Here is a 15,878-nt window from a genome sequence, read left to right as displayed (position 1 = left end):
GCCGCCCCGAGACGCTGAAGTTTCTATTTCAAGTGACACCCCCAAATCATGGCTCCTGATTTCTGCGCAAGACATCTCATGCTCCAATGATTGAATGTCCGACTTGCTGGCGTCGAGTTTCCGCTCTAAGTTGTTTCGGATCTCGACCAACTTCTTGCGCTTCTTCTCGGCATTGTTGAGCGTCTTTTCAAATGAAGCCATTCGTTGCCTCAGTGAATCGTACTGGATTTGGAGTTTGTCGATGTCGGTTGTAATACCTTTCCCATCTTTAGGTCGTGATGGGACAGATGAAGTATTGTCGCTTGGGGGTGTAGCAGACGGGGTCGGGATTCCCTCGTTATTCTGCTGTACAGTTGCTTGTACCATGTCTTCCAATACTTCTGAGATGACTGGGTATGCCGATTTGCCAAGATCATCGACTATGTTGTTCAGCACCATCTTGTCAGATTTGGCGAAGTTTGTTGCTAAGCCGTAGTGAACAAAGAGGCTGTGACCGGCGTGTTAGAAAGAAAAAGAGGAAAGAGTAAGAAGTCTTCTTTTCTCATCATCGAGCTAGGTGAAGTCTGTGGGAGACGTAGTGAGTCGAGATTAGTGGGGCCTGTCAACATGAAGGTTCAAGATGAATACGGATGGCCAAAAGGGTCACCACGAACTTATCCTCAATCAGTCAGGTACGAACCGGATGTTCAATTTCTAAGTGTAGAGATCTTACCAAAATTACCATGCGACCAATAGTTCGTCATAAAATCAATCAAAAAGCAGCGCTTGTGCTATCCAGGTGACCATAACAGAAACAAGTCGTCGTGATAGCATCATTCACTTGTTTATGGACCGCCATCACCTGACCACAACGATTGATGGCAAGGTTAATCAACAAGACTCGTCCTTTCAACCATGTTCTCACCTAAAGCGCCCTCTTGAAGTCAAAAAAAGGTACTCATTCAGCAATGCGACTTTCTACAGTAAGTTGTCAGAGGGAACGCTATTAGAAGAGGAGACCCGTAGGAATGAAGGCCTGAGTGGAATGATATTTCATCTAGTAAAAGCAAGTGACATTTTTGACACCCAAAATAGATAATCTAGGACTACATCTATCTTCAATCTGCAAACTCTTTCCCATCTCCTCCCGTGGCCCTTGACCACTTCTGTCAAGTACGATCCAGCATACAAGCTACAAATACCAGCAAAGACATGATCCTTCCGACAATATCTGTATGCCAGACGTATAGAAAACCATTGGTATTACCCTTTTCATCGAAGTTTAAACCTTGGCGTGCTCAGGGGCAAGTTCAGTTCCACCGCTGTGCGCCGAGTCAACAGGCAGAGAAGGGTGAATAGCCTTCTCCATATCGTCATCCTGTCCAGGATTGGCAGTCTGGTACTCAAGCCACTTGAACATGGCGTAAACCAAGAAGGACAGAAGAGCACCAGCGAATGGGCCAATCCAGTAGATCCAGTGGTAGTTCACAAAACCAATAATGACAGCAGGACCAAACGACCGCGCAGGGTTGATGGAAGTGCCAGTCCAATTGGTAGCCGTGATGTGCGCGATGAAGACGGAAATACCGACGCCAATAGGGGCAAGGAACGTCGCGCGATGCTTCTCGACAGCGAGGAAGTAGACCGTCAAGACGAGCTGCGCGGTCAGGAGCATCTCGATGAAGAAGCCCTGGGGCACGGTGGCGCCGCCGCCCAGAGTGTTGGCGACGCGGAGAGGGCCGGGGAGGACTCCGTATACCACGGCAGCGGCAGCGATACTAGCGAGCAGCTGGGCGGGTACGATGCAGAGTCCTCGGAGCGGCTTGACTGCTCCGACGAGAACGAGACCGAGTGTGACCTGTCATGGGGACTTTAGTCAGCGTTCGAAGTAGAAAGGGTTGAGGGTTAAGATGAACTGGGTTGGGAACATACCGCAGGGTTGAACATGCCGCCGCTGACGCGATAGAAGATCCAGACATTAGCGGTGATGGCTGTGCCGAAGGCGGCGGCGATGTAGAGCAAGCTATCGGGGGAGAGTGTGGCCGCTGGGTCGTCTGGGTTGTTGGTGACGATGGCGGTCTGGGCTCCGAGGAAGGAGAGGAGGAGGAACATGAATGTTCCGCAGAACTCGCCGAGTACGATGACTAGGAGGTTGCGCTGGGGCAGGGAGAAGGGGTAGCCTCGCTGTCCCGCGGGAGGATGGGTGGCGTGCACCGCATCGATTGCCTGCTTCACAGGCGTGTGGTGAGCGTTGGAGGTTGACATCTTGTAAGTGATGGTCGACGGTAGTCGTGAAGGATGGGGGAAAGTGACTGTGAGACGGGTTTTTTTCGATGGCTTGAATGATTGAGGTGCCTTGTGAGAGCCGAAGCCATCTATAAATACATATCGTGATGGGAAACGGATGGCTGGTCTCGAGAAGTGAGGCGGTCGTAAAGCTTGCTTGTCATCCAAGCTTTCTGCTGTGCTTTTCGGCAAAGGCGAATTTTCCCACGATTAGATGCATCGCCGTCGGCCAGATTCTTCCAGTTGGGCACCAAGCGGTAGGGACAGCGTCAGTACAACGACGAGGAGGTTGGAGTACACGAGTGCAATACTGAGGTCGGCGCGAGGGATGTTGTACCACGCAGAGCCGAGGATCTGTACCCTCATATCGACGACCACAAGGCTCCAATCGAGAGATGTGTACTTGTAAATCTGGTGATGAGCCATGCAAACTGTCCTGTCACTATTGCCTGGGCACCAATCGCCATGCTGTGCTATTACGTGCTGCCGTGCTCATCTTGTCGAACGACTTCAATCATCTCAAGGTCAGGTAGCTCACCCTGTTGGGCCCCAATCTGCCTGTTTCGCTGGTTTGGTCGTGGTCTTTACCCAGCCTCTCCCTGTTCTGATGGATCCGTTGCCACGATGTTGGGCTCGACGCTGTGTGTCTCGCCTCACGATATGGAGTTGACTCGTGAGATCGAATGAGTCCTATGTCAATCGTATACCACCAGCATGGTCAAGGATGGAAGCAGTTGATCACGAATGCGGAAGGAGATATGAGATGGCCGATACTTCGCATTGTTCCACCTTGCCTATGGAGAGCCATGTACCAACCTCCTATAGTATTTGCAGACAACAGTCTATCGAGCCCGAGTATCATACTGTATTCCTCTATTCCTATACGTACATGCACGTACTTGAAGGCAGAAGCTTCACTTGACGTTCCTCCGCGATCGCTCTCTGATGTCCGATCTCCCTCTGTCTCTGATGCCAAGTCCGTGCGGGCACAGGCGGCGTGCACCGTTTTGTCTAGGCCAAGGCTTTCGGGACCCTGACCATGTAAAGCTCCTCCGGTATTGGGCTCCAATCTGTATGTCTTGCTATTACAGCGATGATCTCTACAGAGGGCTTGACCCGTCCGACGGAAAAGGTGCTCCGATGTCTGACCAGTCCCCTGCGTCTTGCCGCCAGAACTGGGGGTACAGGAAAAACGGCCAGTCTCAACAAAGCCGTCTTCTCCATGAAGTCTCGGGCTGTCACGCCGAGTCACGCAAAAGGAACAAAAAACCCCATATCAGATAGATTAATCCATCTTCAGACTAGTAATCTTCGCTAGGGCCGAAGTTCTCTACCTTGGAGCCGATGGCACAGGCTGGACTGGCTTCTCCGTCCCTCACTTTTCACCACAGTCAACGCCGGCATCATTTTAATGTGCAATGATGATGGCAATGGTGATAGAAACAAAGCAGCTGTCATTGCCGGCATGCTTGGCTCAGAGTGTCTTGCCATCGTACGTTTCCCGGCTGGCATCCTCGCGTCCTGGTTGGCAGATCCCTCCGATGTCATGCTTCAGTTTGCATCTCCCGCTAGCGCACGTCGATGCGGACGTGATTCGCCGGTGCGAATGCACAGCGGTATCACCATCTAAGGTTGACAAACAGAACGCAGCATTAGGGTTCGCCTGAACTTCTTCCCTGTCGTCTGAACTGGTGGTCCGACTCTGTCATGGAGAGACACATCATGTTTGCCAATCGCGGCAGGTTTTCGCGCATGTCGTGCCGCAAACTCTTCGTTGTTTGTCCCACAGAATCTGGACGCTTGCGCATCCTGCAATCTTGCACGGTTTCTGTTACTTGTGGTATCCACGTGAGCTGTGTAGCACAAACAAGCTCTTTTCGCGGCGGCTTGATGAACAATTAGCTGCTGATGTCACGGGCTCGTTTCCATAACCAAATGCAGCATGCAGAACGGGCGAAAAAAGCACAGAAGAAGAACCACAAATCGGGCCCACCTCTCTCCAAAATTCCTCCGCTGCAACGTTCTTATTTCGAGATACCAAAGTCATACTGCTCTTCCATTATTGGCCGGAATCCCCTCCCGCTCTTCACCTCCTGCATGTGCGGGGGTTTCAAGTATGGGCCACGGTCAACCGGCCATGAAGGGCCACGCGGGGCGGACGAATGAAGGTGGTTGCGCAACAACGGTGGAGCGTGGGATCGCGGGTCGAAGTCTGGATTGATCGACATGCGGGCCGGTCCTAAGCGCTAAAGGTAGTTCGGACATGATCTGCGGTGGAAACGTGAGTGATCTGCGGGCTGGTGGCCAGCCTCTTGGAGACCACCTTATATTCTTATATTCTGCCTGATGGTTTGATCAGTGCGTGGTTCTCTATTTGAGTCATCTCTCACACCAAAAACTGGCAATGCTACAATTGGTCCAGTAAAAGCCCCACGTAGTAGACATGGAGAGCAGGAGACAGACTTTTCAGGAGTCGAACTTCACCTTGGAACCCAGAAATACTGCTCGCGACTTAACCCCCGGTGTCGGAGTGTCAGCTATCAGGCTTGATAGCTCTCGGGATAGACGAAGGATTGAAATTCAACAAATGGGATTGAAGACCCAGTACCCATGTTGCTGTCTTTGGAGAACAGACAGAGCAGGTCTTGATTGATGATTGTCACAACGGAAAGTCTTGCGCCACGAACGAAGGAGGCGGGGACGGTGAGACATCGAGTGAGACACGAAGCGGAGACCGAGACGTCAAGCCGCACAACGTCGCAGGCTTGACCGAAGACTCGGGCGAGATGCCCAACGTGTTGGAGGCCGGAGTTCGCCCAAGCTGAAGACAGAGATCCGCGTCTCTCGGCTCTTGAAAATGAAGGCGGGGCAGTGGAGTTCCTGCGATGCGATGTGTCCATTCGTCTATGATGTCCAGAAGTAAGAACCGCAATGCCCATCCTTCAAGACCTAGAAATCCCTCGTTCCACCGTGGCAATCTGGTGGCTTAGGCTTCTGCGTCAAGGAGGTTTCAACCATGTGGCAGGAATTGGGTTGCAGACGCAGTGTCTATGGTCGACTATTGGTCCAGACGTTGGAACAATGACGAAACAGACAACCGTAGGAGCCGTAGTGTGATGCGGGACGGACGGGATGTCCTGGTCTCAGCCGGGGTGGCGCTCACCATCGAGGTCGATCGTTTCGAGACAATAAGGCTGGATTCGAGAGAGTGAGCAACGGTATACCCGTAATGGCTAGCCGCAACATGGCAGCCGTCATAAAGCGTTATGGTTAGGCAGCACCGGTTTTGAAACGTTGGTGATTGACATTCATCAGTCTTTTGTTAGTCAATGCCATCTCGCAGGCGACAAAAAGCGCGGTTGATATGGCAGAGAGTGACATCCGAGTGAGCTCGGACTCCGATAAATAGCCATAGGGACTGGTATCAAGAAGCAGTATGTTCAATTCCTAGAGCTTTGAAGCCAACATGAGCAAACAGACAAATGAGCTCAAGGCCAGTAGCCCTGACATCCTATCCTACAGAAAGTTCCCTGTCCAGAATCCTCGACTTTGGTTTTTCAGCATTGAGATTTCAACCACCCGATATCACCAGATATCAGCCCTCAATGTTAATCCAGCAAGTCCACCACTTAACCGAAAGCAAAACCATTTGATCTCTTCTCAGTGCTTCCTCCCGATCTGTTGGTTTCAATTTGGTGCTGCGAGGCCTCACGCAGGTCACTGAGCTCTTTGTTGAGTCTGCGAAGCTCAGAGTTCTCCGCTTGCAAATCCTCAACCTCCTTTGTGATGGACTTGTTCTCCTGTCCCACCTGGCGATTTCGGTCCATAGTCGCTCTATTCAGTGCGAACAAGTCTGCCTCTTCCTTGCGCATCCGTGCTTTCATCTCTTTGAGCTTGATCTTGTACTCACTCTCACCCTCGCGCTTTCCCTTGTTGTATGCTTCCGAGTAGGTCTCCTCCAATTTCGATTTGAAATGAGCACGGTATCCTGCCTTGAAGTGACGCCTGGCGAGTGCGATGCTGTTCTTTCTGCCACGTACTGTCTGATGAATATAGTCATTTGTCGCCGCGAGGAGTTCGTCCTTTGATGAGGCCTTGGCTTTGACGGCGGTGCCATTGAGTTCCATGATATCTTCCTATGCACACATGGCTAGATGCAGCTGGTGAACTGCCTTGCTCTCGGCACTGGTGGTGTAAGGCTCCTGGATAAGTGTGCGAGACATGCCGGGGTTCTTGTCCCTGAAAGATACCCAAGCTGAGTAAAGTCGGTAGAGAATGTTGTCGAACTTGACAAAATCGGAGATGGGAGCCGCTTGGAAGGTGCTGTCGTCGGATAGAAGGTTCTTCACTTCCTTCCAGAATGCCGCGTCACGAGTGGTGCAGTCAGAGCTCTCGAGGCACTGAGCGGCAGCATGGATGATGGCTGTAAGACGGGACGCGGTCATGGTCAAGCTAGGATCGGCTGTAGGAAGTGCGAAATCAAGGTGAAGGAGCTTGAGGGCATCCCACTCAGCTTCAGCAACGGGGCCACAAGCAAAGCCTTGGAAGTCGAATCCGGTCTGGCGAAGGCAAACATCGATGACCTTCAGCTGGTGAGTTGAGAAGCGCTCGGCAGACGACGAAGCAATTGCAGGCACGTTCGGGCCCGAATTGGCTTTCCTTCCCTTATGCGTGGGAGGCATCTAGATCTCGTTAGTAATGTGCGCCGCTCGCTACCTTCCCACCACGATGCAACAAATACACAAAACAGATGAGTTCAAGTTTATGGACAGTTGATAATGCGTAGATGGACCCGGGGCAGTAATACTCTGCGGCATGGACCAGGGGATAAGAAAGACATTATTGAAGCATTACTCACCTTGAAGGACGAGCATGAAGATTCCCATATATGGATGTATATGCGAGGATTTCGGTGCTCTTCCAGTCTCGATATTGATATTGCCAAAGTGAGGTGGGGAAGTAAAGCTCGTGTTGAGGTTGACCTGGGGAGAGAAGTCATGAGAGGGTAAAAGTGAGGCAAGTGAGGTCGTCGGCGGATTAGTCCGTGAGGCGGTCGCTCTTTCCGTTGGGCTACGGCTGCAATACCCGGCTCCTCGGCTGCCTAATTTTGATTCGGGAAGGTGTCAAAAAGAGAAAGCGCGATCTCAAAACAATGGAGTGAGGCACAGGTTTGAATAATTGGACTTCCAGACATGCCCGTACTGGAACCAAACACCCGTAAGTGACCATGTTCAAGGAACTCTAAATATCCACGCGCTTACCCAGGCATTGATCCGCGGAGACTGCAGCAAAAAGGCCGATGCTGTCTATAGTCATGACTTTCACTTGTGTCTATCTAGTAGTCATCGGGATATTAGTGATTCTTCGGCTTCACACGATCAGGCACAACCCAGTTAAAGAGATTACCCGGCGGATAGACCTGTGACTACAACATCACGGCAACCCTCACACCTCTTATCAGGATGTGAAGTCTTACGCCAAAAACAGGCTATTCGTGTTTGTACTACACTTCTCGCCATTCGACAGACGGAATCAATCGCTGGCTGCCCTGACGGACAGTGGCTACAGACGGCAAGGGGAACTTCCAAGCGGAGGAAGACCTTGGTGCCGAGGGACTCGCTACTGATACCTTTCTCCGGCCGCGTCCTTTTAACCCAGACGAAGACATCTATCTTGCCCGTTCCTACTTACTTCATACAACTTATCACACAAAATTACAATAGCCTCGTGACCATGCATCGATCAAATAAGAAAACAAGCAGATCCGCCACGTGTAAGGACGAAATTTTCAGGGCACTATCCGAAGCCGAGCTCCGTCAAGCACGGCGCGTCGGTTGCATGGAGGGATCGGATGTGGGTTCCGAGCTGTCGCCTCAATAGAATATCCAGTTCTTCAAGACCCCCACAGCGTCAGAACAACTTCACGGCCACGGCGTTGCAGTCGACGCTCAGCTGGAGCTCGCTCAGCTGGAGCTCCTTGCTTGCAAAATAGAAGGAGCAGTCCCAGTTTTGGACCACTGGATTAATAGAAAAAGCAGACAGACATCTGTCGCAAAGTTCTTGGCTCATGAGACGCTGGCGAACCTTCTCACATAGACATGCAAAGCGTTGGAGCACCCTGGCACTGGTCGCAGCCAAAGACCAATCGGCGGTTTATCGAGAAGAGTACGCGGCAGGAGCGATGTAACAACAGCTGGAATGGAAGTCAGCGACGAGATGCTGAGTAGCATGTTGGGGACGTGTATCTTGACGTTCATCCGCTAATTGGACCTTGCCTCCACAAATGTTAAGGATTTGGGGTGCCAAAAAGATTGGATAGTACAAGATCGTTGTTCTCCGCCGAAAGCACGTCATGGTCAGCACGCCCCAGACAATCGACGCCGGTCGCGCTGTCCTGCACCTTGACCAGCTCCACAACAACAAGCTCCTCCTCCTAACCTCTCGTCGCCCAAAAGCTCGATATCTGTAGTGGAGCTTCTTTTCCTCTGCAACAGTCGCGTCCTGGCGATCAGACCTTGACCACGACGCCGGTGAACGATGTTGGCCGAATCGCGGAATCCTGACGGTGGTGCGGTATTGCGGCCCCACCGAACCTTATTACGAGGATGGTATTCTCTCGTCGTTTGCCGGCAGCATTTGGGCGAGAAGAACTTCGATCTATGACAGCTTGGCTGGATCGTCTGATGCGGAGTTGGTGCCTAATCACGCGGCGCGGGCTATTCTTGCTGCTTGGACTGTAAGCACTGAATGTGGAGCGTCATGGGAAGCTGTTGATAATGGTTCGGACGACGGCTAGAATAGAAGCAGGACGAAGAAATTGGGCACAGATGTAGTCTAAGACACTGCGGCAAAACCTGTGATTAAAGGAGGATTTGGCTCCAGAGCGCTTGCGCTTCGAGTCCATCTTGACGACGGGGCCTAGTTCAAACAGTCGTATTGTTGGAAGAAACAAATAATTCGAAGACCACAGCAATGAATACAATGAACTTCCCCTCCAAAGGACCTTGGAAATATGATTCTCTAACACCCCTTCTCTCTGACATGGATCTACACCTGAGTTACCTTATCTTCTAATGGATTCCACCACAATGGATGACTTCAAGGCTAGTCGAGCAAATTAATCAAGGTCCCCTCAGATAAACTGTCCTTGGATTGCTGTGTCGAGTCAATATTGCCCTAAGCTTTAGATGCTGAGCGGGGAATCATACCTTCAGCTCTGCAATCTCCTGCTCCAAACGCTCAATGGTGTCTTCCTGAGCTGTCAAATTGGACTGAAGCCGGGCGTTCTCCCTCTCCAAAGCGCGGTAAGACCGTAGCTGAGACGCCTGAAGAGCCTTTCCCAACTCGTAGTAGGCAATATCGAGGGTGTCGACGATATGGAGGAAGGCAGCGGCAGCGGAGATATTGGTGCTTGCACTCTTGCAGCGACGTCCCTCATCCTCGGTCTCGGCCCGAATTCTTGCCTTGGCCTCAGCCTCCTTCACGCCGGCAGCCTTTGATCTGGCATTCGCCGCAGACATGGCATCTTTGACGGCGGCAATGACGTGTTCGATGTCCTTCGCCGTGATAACGGCCTTTCTTTTGATGTTGTGGAGGTTGTTGATGACGGCAGCAAGCGCCTGGATGATCAAGCTGGTTTCCCCAGCGACCATTTGCTGTGCTTCAACGTACGACTCAAGCTCCGCAATATAGTGCTGGATCAGGTATCCAGTGCGCTGGACATCTGGCAGGCCATGACGTTCCGCAGCACGACCTGATCCGTCCATGGATGGAGCGACCGGAAGGTCTGTGGCAGATTTGTCTTGGGACTGCATCGTTGTGGCCTGTAACAGATGGTGTTAGCTTTGAACGATCTAGGTAGGTTTCCGAGGGCGAGAAACAGATGGAGTTTGATTGAGAACAAATTGAGAAGAATTGGGATGGATGAAGGTGTTCGAGATGGGATTGCAAGCGAGTCAGGATTGCTGGCAACGACGGCGAGGGCGATGTCGTTGGCTTGGGGGCGATGGAAATGAAGTCGAGGACGAGAATGAAGTTGGAGAAGAAGAGAAAGGTGGCGGTTGTGAATTTGGAAGCCAAAGCAGAATTTGAGGCGAAATTTCAACTCGTGTGCGGCATTCGAGCAAAGTGTTCCTGCCCTGGCTGGAATCTTCTGCGGATGGAAACGACAGAAAAAGATGGAATCGGGAGTTGAAGTAGAATGAAGTGTCGGGTCAGTTCTTTCCCTTGTTGTGGGTGGGATGAAGGTGGATCTACGTCTTTTCTGGCCAGAAAATCTCAGAAGGAAGGTGCGAGTGTAGCCACACGTGTTGGACAGTCAATCCAGGCCACAAGCCGCATCCTTCAACTTTAGTAGTGAAGTCACCTGACGTGGGTCCTTCTCGACCTGGAAGATTACCTTGAATGTAAGGTAAGACGGCCTACTGACATGTTGTTCCTACCTGCTTGGGCGTCGAGCAGGAGCCACTAGACCTTCCAGAACCTCAGAGGAGTTTCTCCTCCGCCCCGTCTCAGTACACCATGAGTGACTGGTATGCCTATGCTCTACAGAATTAGCAGTGACGACATGAAGTTGGTATATGGTGCCTTCAGTTAGTCTCATGACATTGGAAGCCAAGCATTGAGCTGGAAGCAGTGGAGTCCGACAGGATGTGGTGACACTTGACACTTGACATTGTCAAACTAAAAGCCCAAGAAAGCAGGTCTGCCCCTTCAAAATAGGAGTGCCCAGATGGCACTGAGAAACATGAGCGTGCCGTCTGATTAGAGAGTCCTACCCGTGCCCCCGTCCATCTTATCTCAGACACATGAGATGCGAAGTTGCCTCTGAATTCCACCACAGCTGGCTGAGCAATCCCCAGCACAGTTGGTGCAATCTAGCCTTGAGTTTCCGTCGTATCTCATTCACGCCACTTGATTCACAGTTGTATTATGTGAATTCATGCCTTATAAGCCATAATTGGTCCCCTCCTTGATGGGCGTCAGCGAGGAAACTGCTATCCTTGGGTTGCTCCCAGAGCTCTGAACATCCCTTGCCGGTGTGCTGATGTGAGGCATCTCATGCCAAGAGTTCTACGTCAATGCTGCTGCCAACTTGCTGACTAGTCGCAGTTCGCCGGCTGGAAGTATATCATCCATGAATTCCAGGAGAGTCGTGAGATACTACGGTGTTCCGGATCCTCATACTGTCAGACTACTTTAGTCACCACTGTTACACGAAGAGACTAGTGGAAGACTTGGTTGGTTTGACATCATATATTCCGGCATGTTGTCACCGGTCACTATTTCAAAATAATTCTACTCATAAAACCTTGCCCATTGCTAATTTCCCGTCGCGCAACGCGCGCCCAATTAGTTGTGTGGTGGCCGTTTGCAACAGCATTGCGTGGATAAGGTAGGAGGGGCAGCCCTTACAAATGGGTCCGGGGCAGGGAGCACACCCAAGGTGGGGCGAATACTCTTTTGGGACGTGTCGCGTCCAGCGATTGGGACAGGCCCTGGCGTGGCGCTGCATCCACAAACTTTAGTTGAACTGTCATCTTCTCGCTCCACCACTATGATTCAACGACGAAGAGATGTGTCCCAACATGGCTTTGTCAAAGCCTCATGTAATCCACTCCGGGTCCTTCTATTATCGTGGTCTTTGGCTATGTCTTGTACATGACTTTGTTTTGGTCTGGACAATGAATCCACGAGCGATGCTGCAAGAGGTATCCAGGCGAAGCCTTTGTCAATATTCAGCCATTTTCCTTACAGTTCAAAGGTAGGCACAACCAGATCAAACAACAGTCCTGCTTCTGCAGCTCGTAGCTTCTGTGTGCCGCCATCTGTTCAATGAAAAAGCCGTAAGCAGCCGGGAGGAAAAGGAATCAATGTCGCACGTCAAATGAGAGTGTATAGCTTCTCAATGGTCTTACTGCTAGATAAGTCATCTCACATTCAAGGAGAGAATGACCGTCAATCGGGTTCTGGTATCAGCTGGAGTTTCTCTATCACGACGGTCGCGGTCGCCAAAAACCAGGATCACGGCATTGTCATTACTAGCCAAAAAAGGTAAAAAGGATTTGCTCCGAGGGAGCCTCGAACCCGACCTCTTAAGAGGTCATTTTGGTACTGGGGGGCTTCCGGCGCCCGTAATGATGCAGAGGGGCCCAACAACTGCACCATCCAGCTCATAACCTGCCCCCTTTCCCCTGGGTTGCTAACATTTCGATCAGTTTGTATATGTATACCCCACAGAAGCCGTGGGGCTTGCAAAAATCAAAAAGGAATGCTCCCAAGGAGCCTCGAACCCACGCTCTTCAGAGACACAGATCAGTACTAGAGGGCTTCCGGCGCCGGCGATTCATGTAGCGGGGCCCTACATCTACGCCATTCGACTCTAACCTGCCCCCTTTCCCTTGGGTTTTGGGAATTTCTCCATCAGTTAGGTATAAGTACCCCACCTAATCTGTCAGGCCCAAAAAGTTCTAAAAAAAAGATTGCTTAGATAAAGACTCGAACCCATGCTCTTAAGAGACAATTTGGTACAAGGGGGCTACCGGCGCCGACAATTCATGCAGAGGGGCCCTACATCTGCACCATCCGACTCTAACCTGCCCCCCTTCCCCTGGGTTGCGAATTTCTCAGTCAATTTGATATAAGTACCCCCACTCCGACTTCAGGTCGCTGCAGCCTGGGATACTGGTCGACCACGCGACAGTCAAACCATGATGGGATTTGGCGACACGTCCTTTCCATTTTCAGGTCCCAGACATCCTATCATCTGTTACAAGAAAGAAGTGCAGCGACTCATTGTTTTATTGAATAGAATGACCGTTTATTGATGAAATCCAGGGACCTAAACAAATCTGGTACCAAACACGATGATCTATGCAGCGTCTTTGATGATGAATGTGAAGGTTATTTAGCAACAAACAGCCCTTTCACATCGGACATAGGTCACGTAGATTGCAAAAGGAGTTTTGGGGAGTACAGGACTAGATGGAATGTTCAGCTTACGAAAGTCATGCTTTACGGCATAATTACCCACTCAACCAAAGCTAAACGGAATATCTAATCAATAGGCCCACGGACAAAAGAGTTGGCCATTTGCGTAGATATCCTAGGTAATGAACCCAACCCCCCACAACCGAATCGTATGATTCTATCAAGTGATGTCCAACCGTGTCCATCCTCCATGTCTAGTACCATACGCATATGAAATCCGTTCATCCTAATTACCATTACTGGGTGTTCATGCGCAGGAATTCGGCCAACTCGTTGTGCTCATAGGTGCGAAGACCAAGTCTCTCCTTCTCCCTATTCACGATGGGCCGGACAATGGCCCAGAGCTGCATCGTCACAAGAGAACTGTTAAGGGGAGTGTCGTCCTCCTCGTTCTTCTGCTCCTCGGCACTAGTGTCAGGGGACTCATCATTGTCGACAGTGGCGGCGCTGGCAATGGCGTGGTCGATAGGCGAGAAGGCCCGGCCAGGAGGAGACGGAGCGAAGAGAAGGTCGGAGTCATCGGGAATGGCGTAGAACAAGCCAACCAACTCGGCCTTGGATGCGATCTAAGCATCCAGGGCCTCAAGCATGGGGCTGAAGACGGGGTTCTTGGCAGCCTCGTCATCGGCGGCGTCAGGGGCGCGGGCAAGGAGGTAGTCTCTGCGCGCGTCGCAGAAGCGGTCGAGAAGGGCCTCGACCTGCGGTCCGTGGGGAGTGAACACGTCCCATCTACGGTTCACTCGAAGCTGGCCAAAGACAAAGGTCCAGAACTCCTGCTGGCGGTGATTGTTAAGAATGCGACGGAGGCTGGTGTTTCCCTTCTTGAGCTCCATGAGATGGTTGTTGGCCTCCATGATGAGGCCATAGAGTCTCTTGGAGACTCGGTGAATGTAGAACTTGAGGGCGTTCGGGTTCTTGGGGAGCTTGCGGTCGTTCTTCATCGTCTTTCCCAGCAACATGGCGCATGACATCTCATCTCCCAGAAGGAAGTCGCCGCTATCGAGGAACAGGAGTCCAGGAATCTTGGCAAGGACCTTGTGATTGAGGTTGCGCGCCCCGGGAGTGGTGAGAAGGGTGACTGGCGGCATATTTCAGACAAAAGAGGCTAGGACGATACTGTACGGCAAGAAAACATTAGACAAGGGCTAATCGCAATATTTGGATGATGCTGCAGCTTACCGTAGAATATCTGAAATTGGCTATAATCTCGATATGGGTGCGCTTAGGCTGCGATGACTCGCAATGCGAAAAGTCGGATGGCGGGCGATTGTGCGATGCAATAAGTAGAGGAATGGGTGACGCGAGTGGTGTTGTTAGTGAGACGCAAATCCAGCACGGCGTTTTCGTGAGAAAAAAGTAAACAAAAAGAAATTCACCCCTCACGTAGAAGGACTGAGCTGGTAAGAAGCGGGATGAGGGCCTTCTGGCCGAATGGTCACGTGCTTTGGATGAAGTTATATTCACTTCTTGCCCTTTGCATATTCCCACAACAGCAGAGGACAAATGTAGTGGGGCCATTGCTACAATAATCCGGGGGGAGATCTTCTTCATTGCCACATGACAGAGGCTATTTGGACAAGATGATCACAAAGTAGCCGGACTACTGACCCTCTTCCGCATTTCTGCTACCTAGGCGACGGCCGACAAAAATCCGAACGATGGCAAGAGGTGAACCTAGGGATCACATCAACCCCTCTTCAACTACGGGGGTCTCTCTGCAAACTATCTGAGTAGTCCTTCGCTCGAAATTTATTCCCGCTCTAAGTCTGACATTGAGCTGGAAGCTGATTTGATGCGAATACTCGGGAAACAGCGACGTCACTCTGGATTCCCACATATAGGTTAAGATAATGTATCCCGAAGCTCGCAGCGGTTTGCTCGAACCCACCAACGCGACTTGATACGGCATATTATTCAGGCAGTGCTATACACGGTGGTTCATTATTTTCTGATGCCAAACGAGAACCGGCGCACATAATGATTTCAGTACGATTTCCAGAGTCACAACTGCCGCCTTCACTCACTGAAGAGGCCAGTAGTACAGAACTGAAAGAAGCAAACCTACAGCCGCATTGGTAATGATCATACGAAGATACAACGTAGTTACACGTCATAAATGGATAGGGCTATCAATGAGTTTGTGAATGAAACTCGTTGTTGACAATTGAACAGAGTTCGCCACAAAGCGCTCTGGACACGACATCGCCGACTTTTCAAACCGCACATCCATCAAGACAAGAATCATCCAATTCGTAGGCAACACCAGTTTGAGTACTCGTAGAGACAGGCTCAATACATCTGTTTTGAGGCCTGCTCGGACCTGGAGTGCAGTTGTTGTCAAAGTACTGCGTCAGGTGAACTTCCCAACACAGCGTAGACGGCATCTTCGATATGCCGCAGCCGCCAAGCCGTGGTGACCCTGTCAAAGAATAACGAGAACGAGGTCAATGAAGGTGGGGCGAACCGATTATTTACGCAAACAAAGATCAAATTCAGATCGTCATCGCCGGCTATCGGCGACCTGCCGCGTGAGTTCTCTTCTGGGATACATTTTCGGCGACGTCGATTCTTGAACGGCGAGGAGCTAGCTGCCAAGGCGGCAAAGATTCAGCTTTCAACGGACA

The 15,878-nt window shown here is 51.1% G+C and overlaps 4 protein-coding genes across 4 annotated transcripts; all 4 read right to left on the bottom strand.

Annotated features, from left to right (window-relative positions):
• Positions 1-1,261: 1,261 nt before the first annotated feature.
• HER10_EVM0008479 (uncharacterized protein) lies at positions 1,262-2,244 on the bottom strand (the record flags this gene model as incomplete). Its single annotated transcript, XM_035477997.1, has 2 exons — positions 1,262-1,837; positions 1,912-2,244. 2 exons carry the CDS (start codon positions 2,242-2,244, stop codon positions 1,262-1,264), a joined length of 909 nt encoding a protein of 302 aa, XP_035334197.1.
• A 3,650-nt stretch (positions 2,245-5,894) lies between these two features.
• On the bottom strand, positions 5,895-6,947 carry HER10_EVM0004784 (uncharacterized protein; the record flags this gene model as incomplete). Its single annotated transcript, XM_035474417.1, has 2 exons — positions 5,895-6,401; positions 6,435-6,947. The coding sequence occupies 2 exons, from the start codon at positions 6,945-6,947 to the stop codon at positions 5,895-5,897; spliced, it is 1,020 nt and encodes a 339-aa protein (XP_035333950.1).
• A 2,520-nt stretch (positions 6,948-9,467) lies between these two features.
• On the bottom strand, positions 9,468-10,079 carry HER10_EVM0011612 (uncharacterized protein; the record flags this gene model as incomplete). Its single annotated transcript, XM_035481040.1, has 2 exons — positions 9,468-9,897; positions 9,937-10,079. The coding sequence occupies 2 exons, from the start codon at positions 10,077-10,079 to the stop codon at positions 9,468-9,470; spliced, it is 573 nt and encodes a 190-aa protein (XP_035334424.1).
• Positions 10,080-13,490: 3,411 nt separating this feature from the next.
• Positions 13,491-14,342, bottom strand: HER10_EVM0005716 (uncharacterized protein; the record flags this gene model as incomplete). The annotated part of the gene is made up of 2 exons (XM_035475321.1): positions 13,491-13,820; positions 13,857-14,342. The coding sequence occupies 2 exons, from the start codon at positions 14,340-14,342 to the stop codon at positions 13,491-13,493; spliced, it is 816 nt and encodes a 271-aa protein (XP_035334000.1).
• Positions 14,343-15,878: the final 1,536 nt, after the last annotated feature.

This window comes from Colletotrichum scovillei, assembly GCF_011075155.1.
Source record: "Colletotrichum scovillei strain TJNH1 chromosome Unknown Contig00005, whole genome shotgun sequence".
In the NCBI taxonomy this organism is placed as follows: Eukaryota; Fungi; Ascomycota; class Sordariomycetes; order Glomerellales; family Glomerellaceae; genus Colletotrichum; species Colletotrichum scovillei.
Note: the sequence above shows the minus strand (reverse complement) of the source record. Positions and strands in the feature narration are given on the sequence as shown.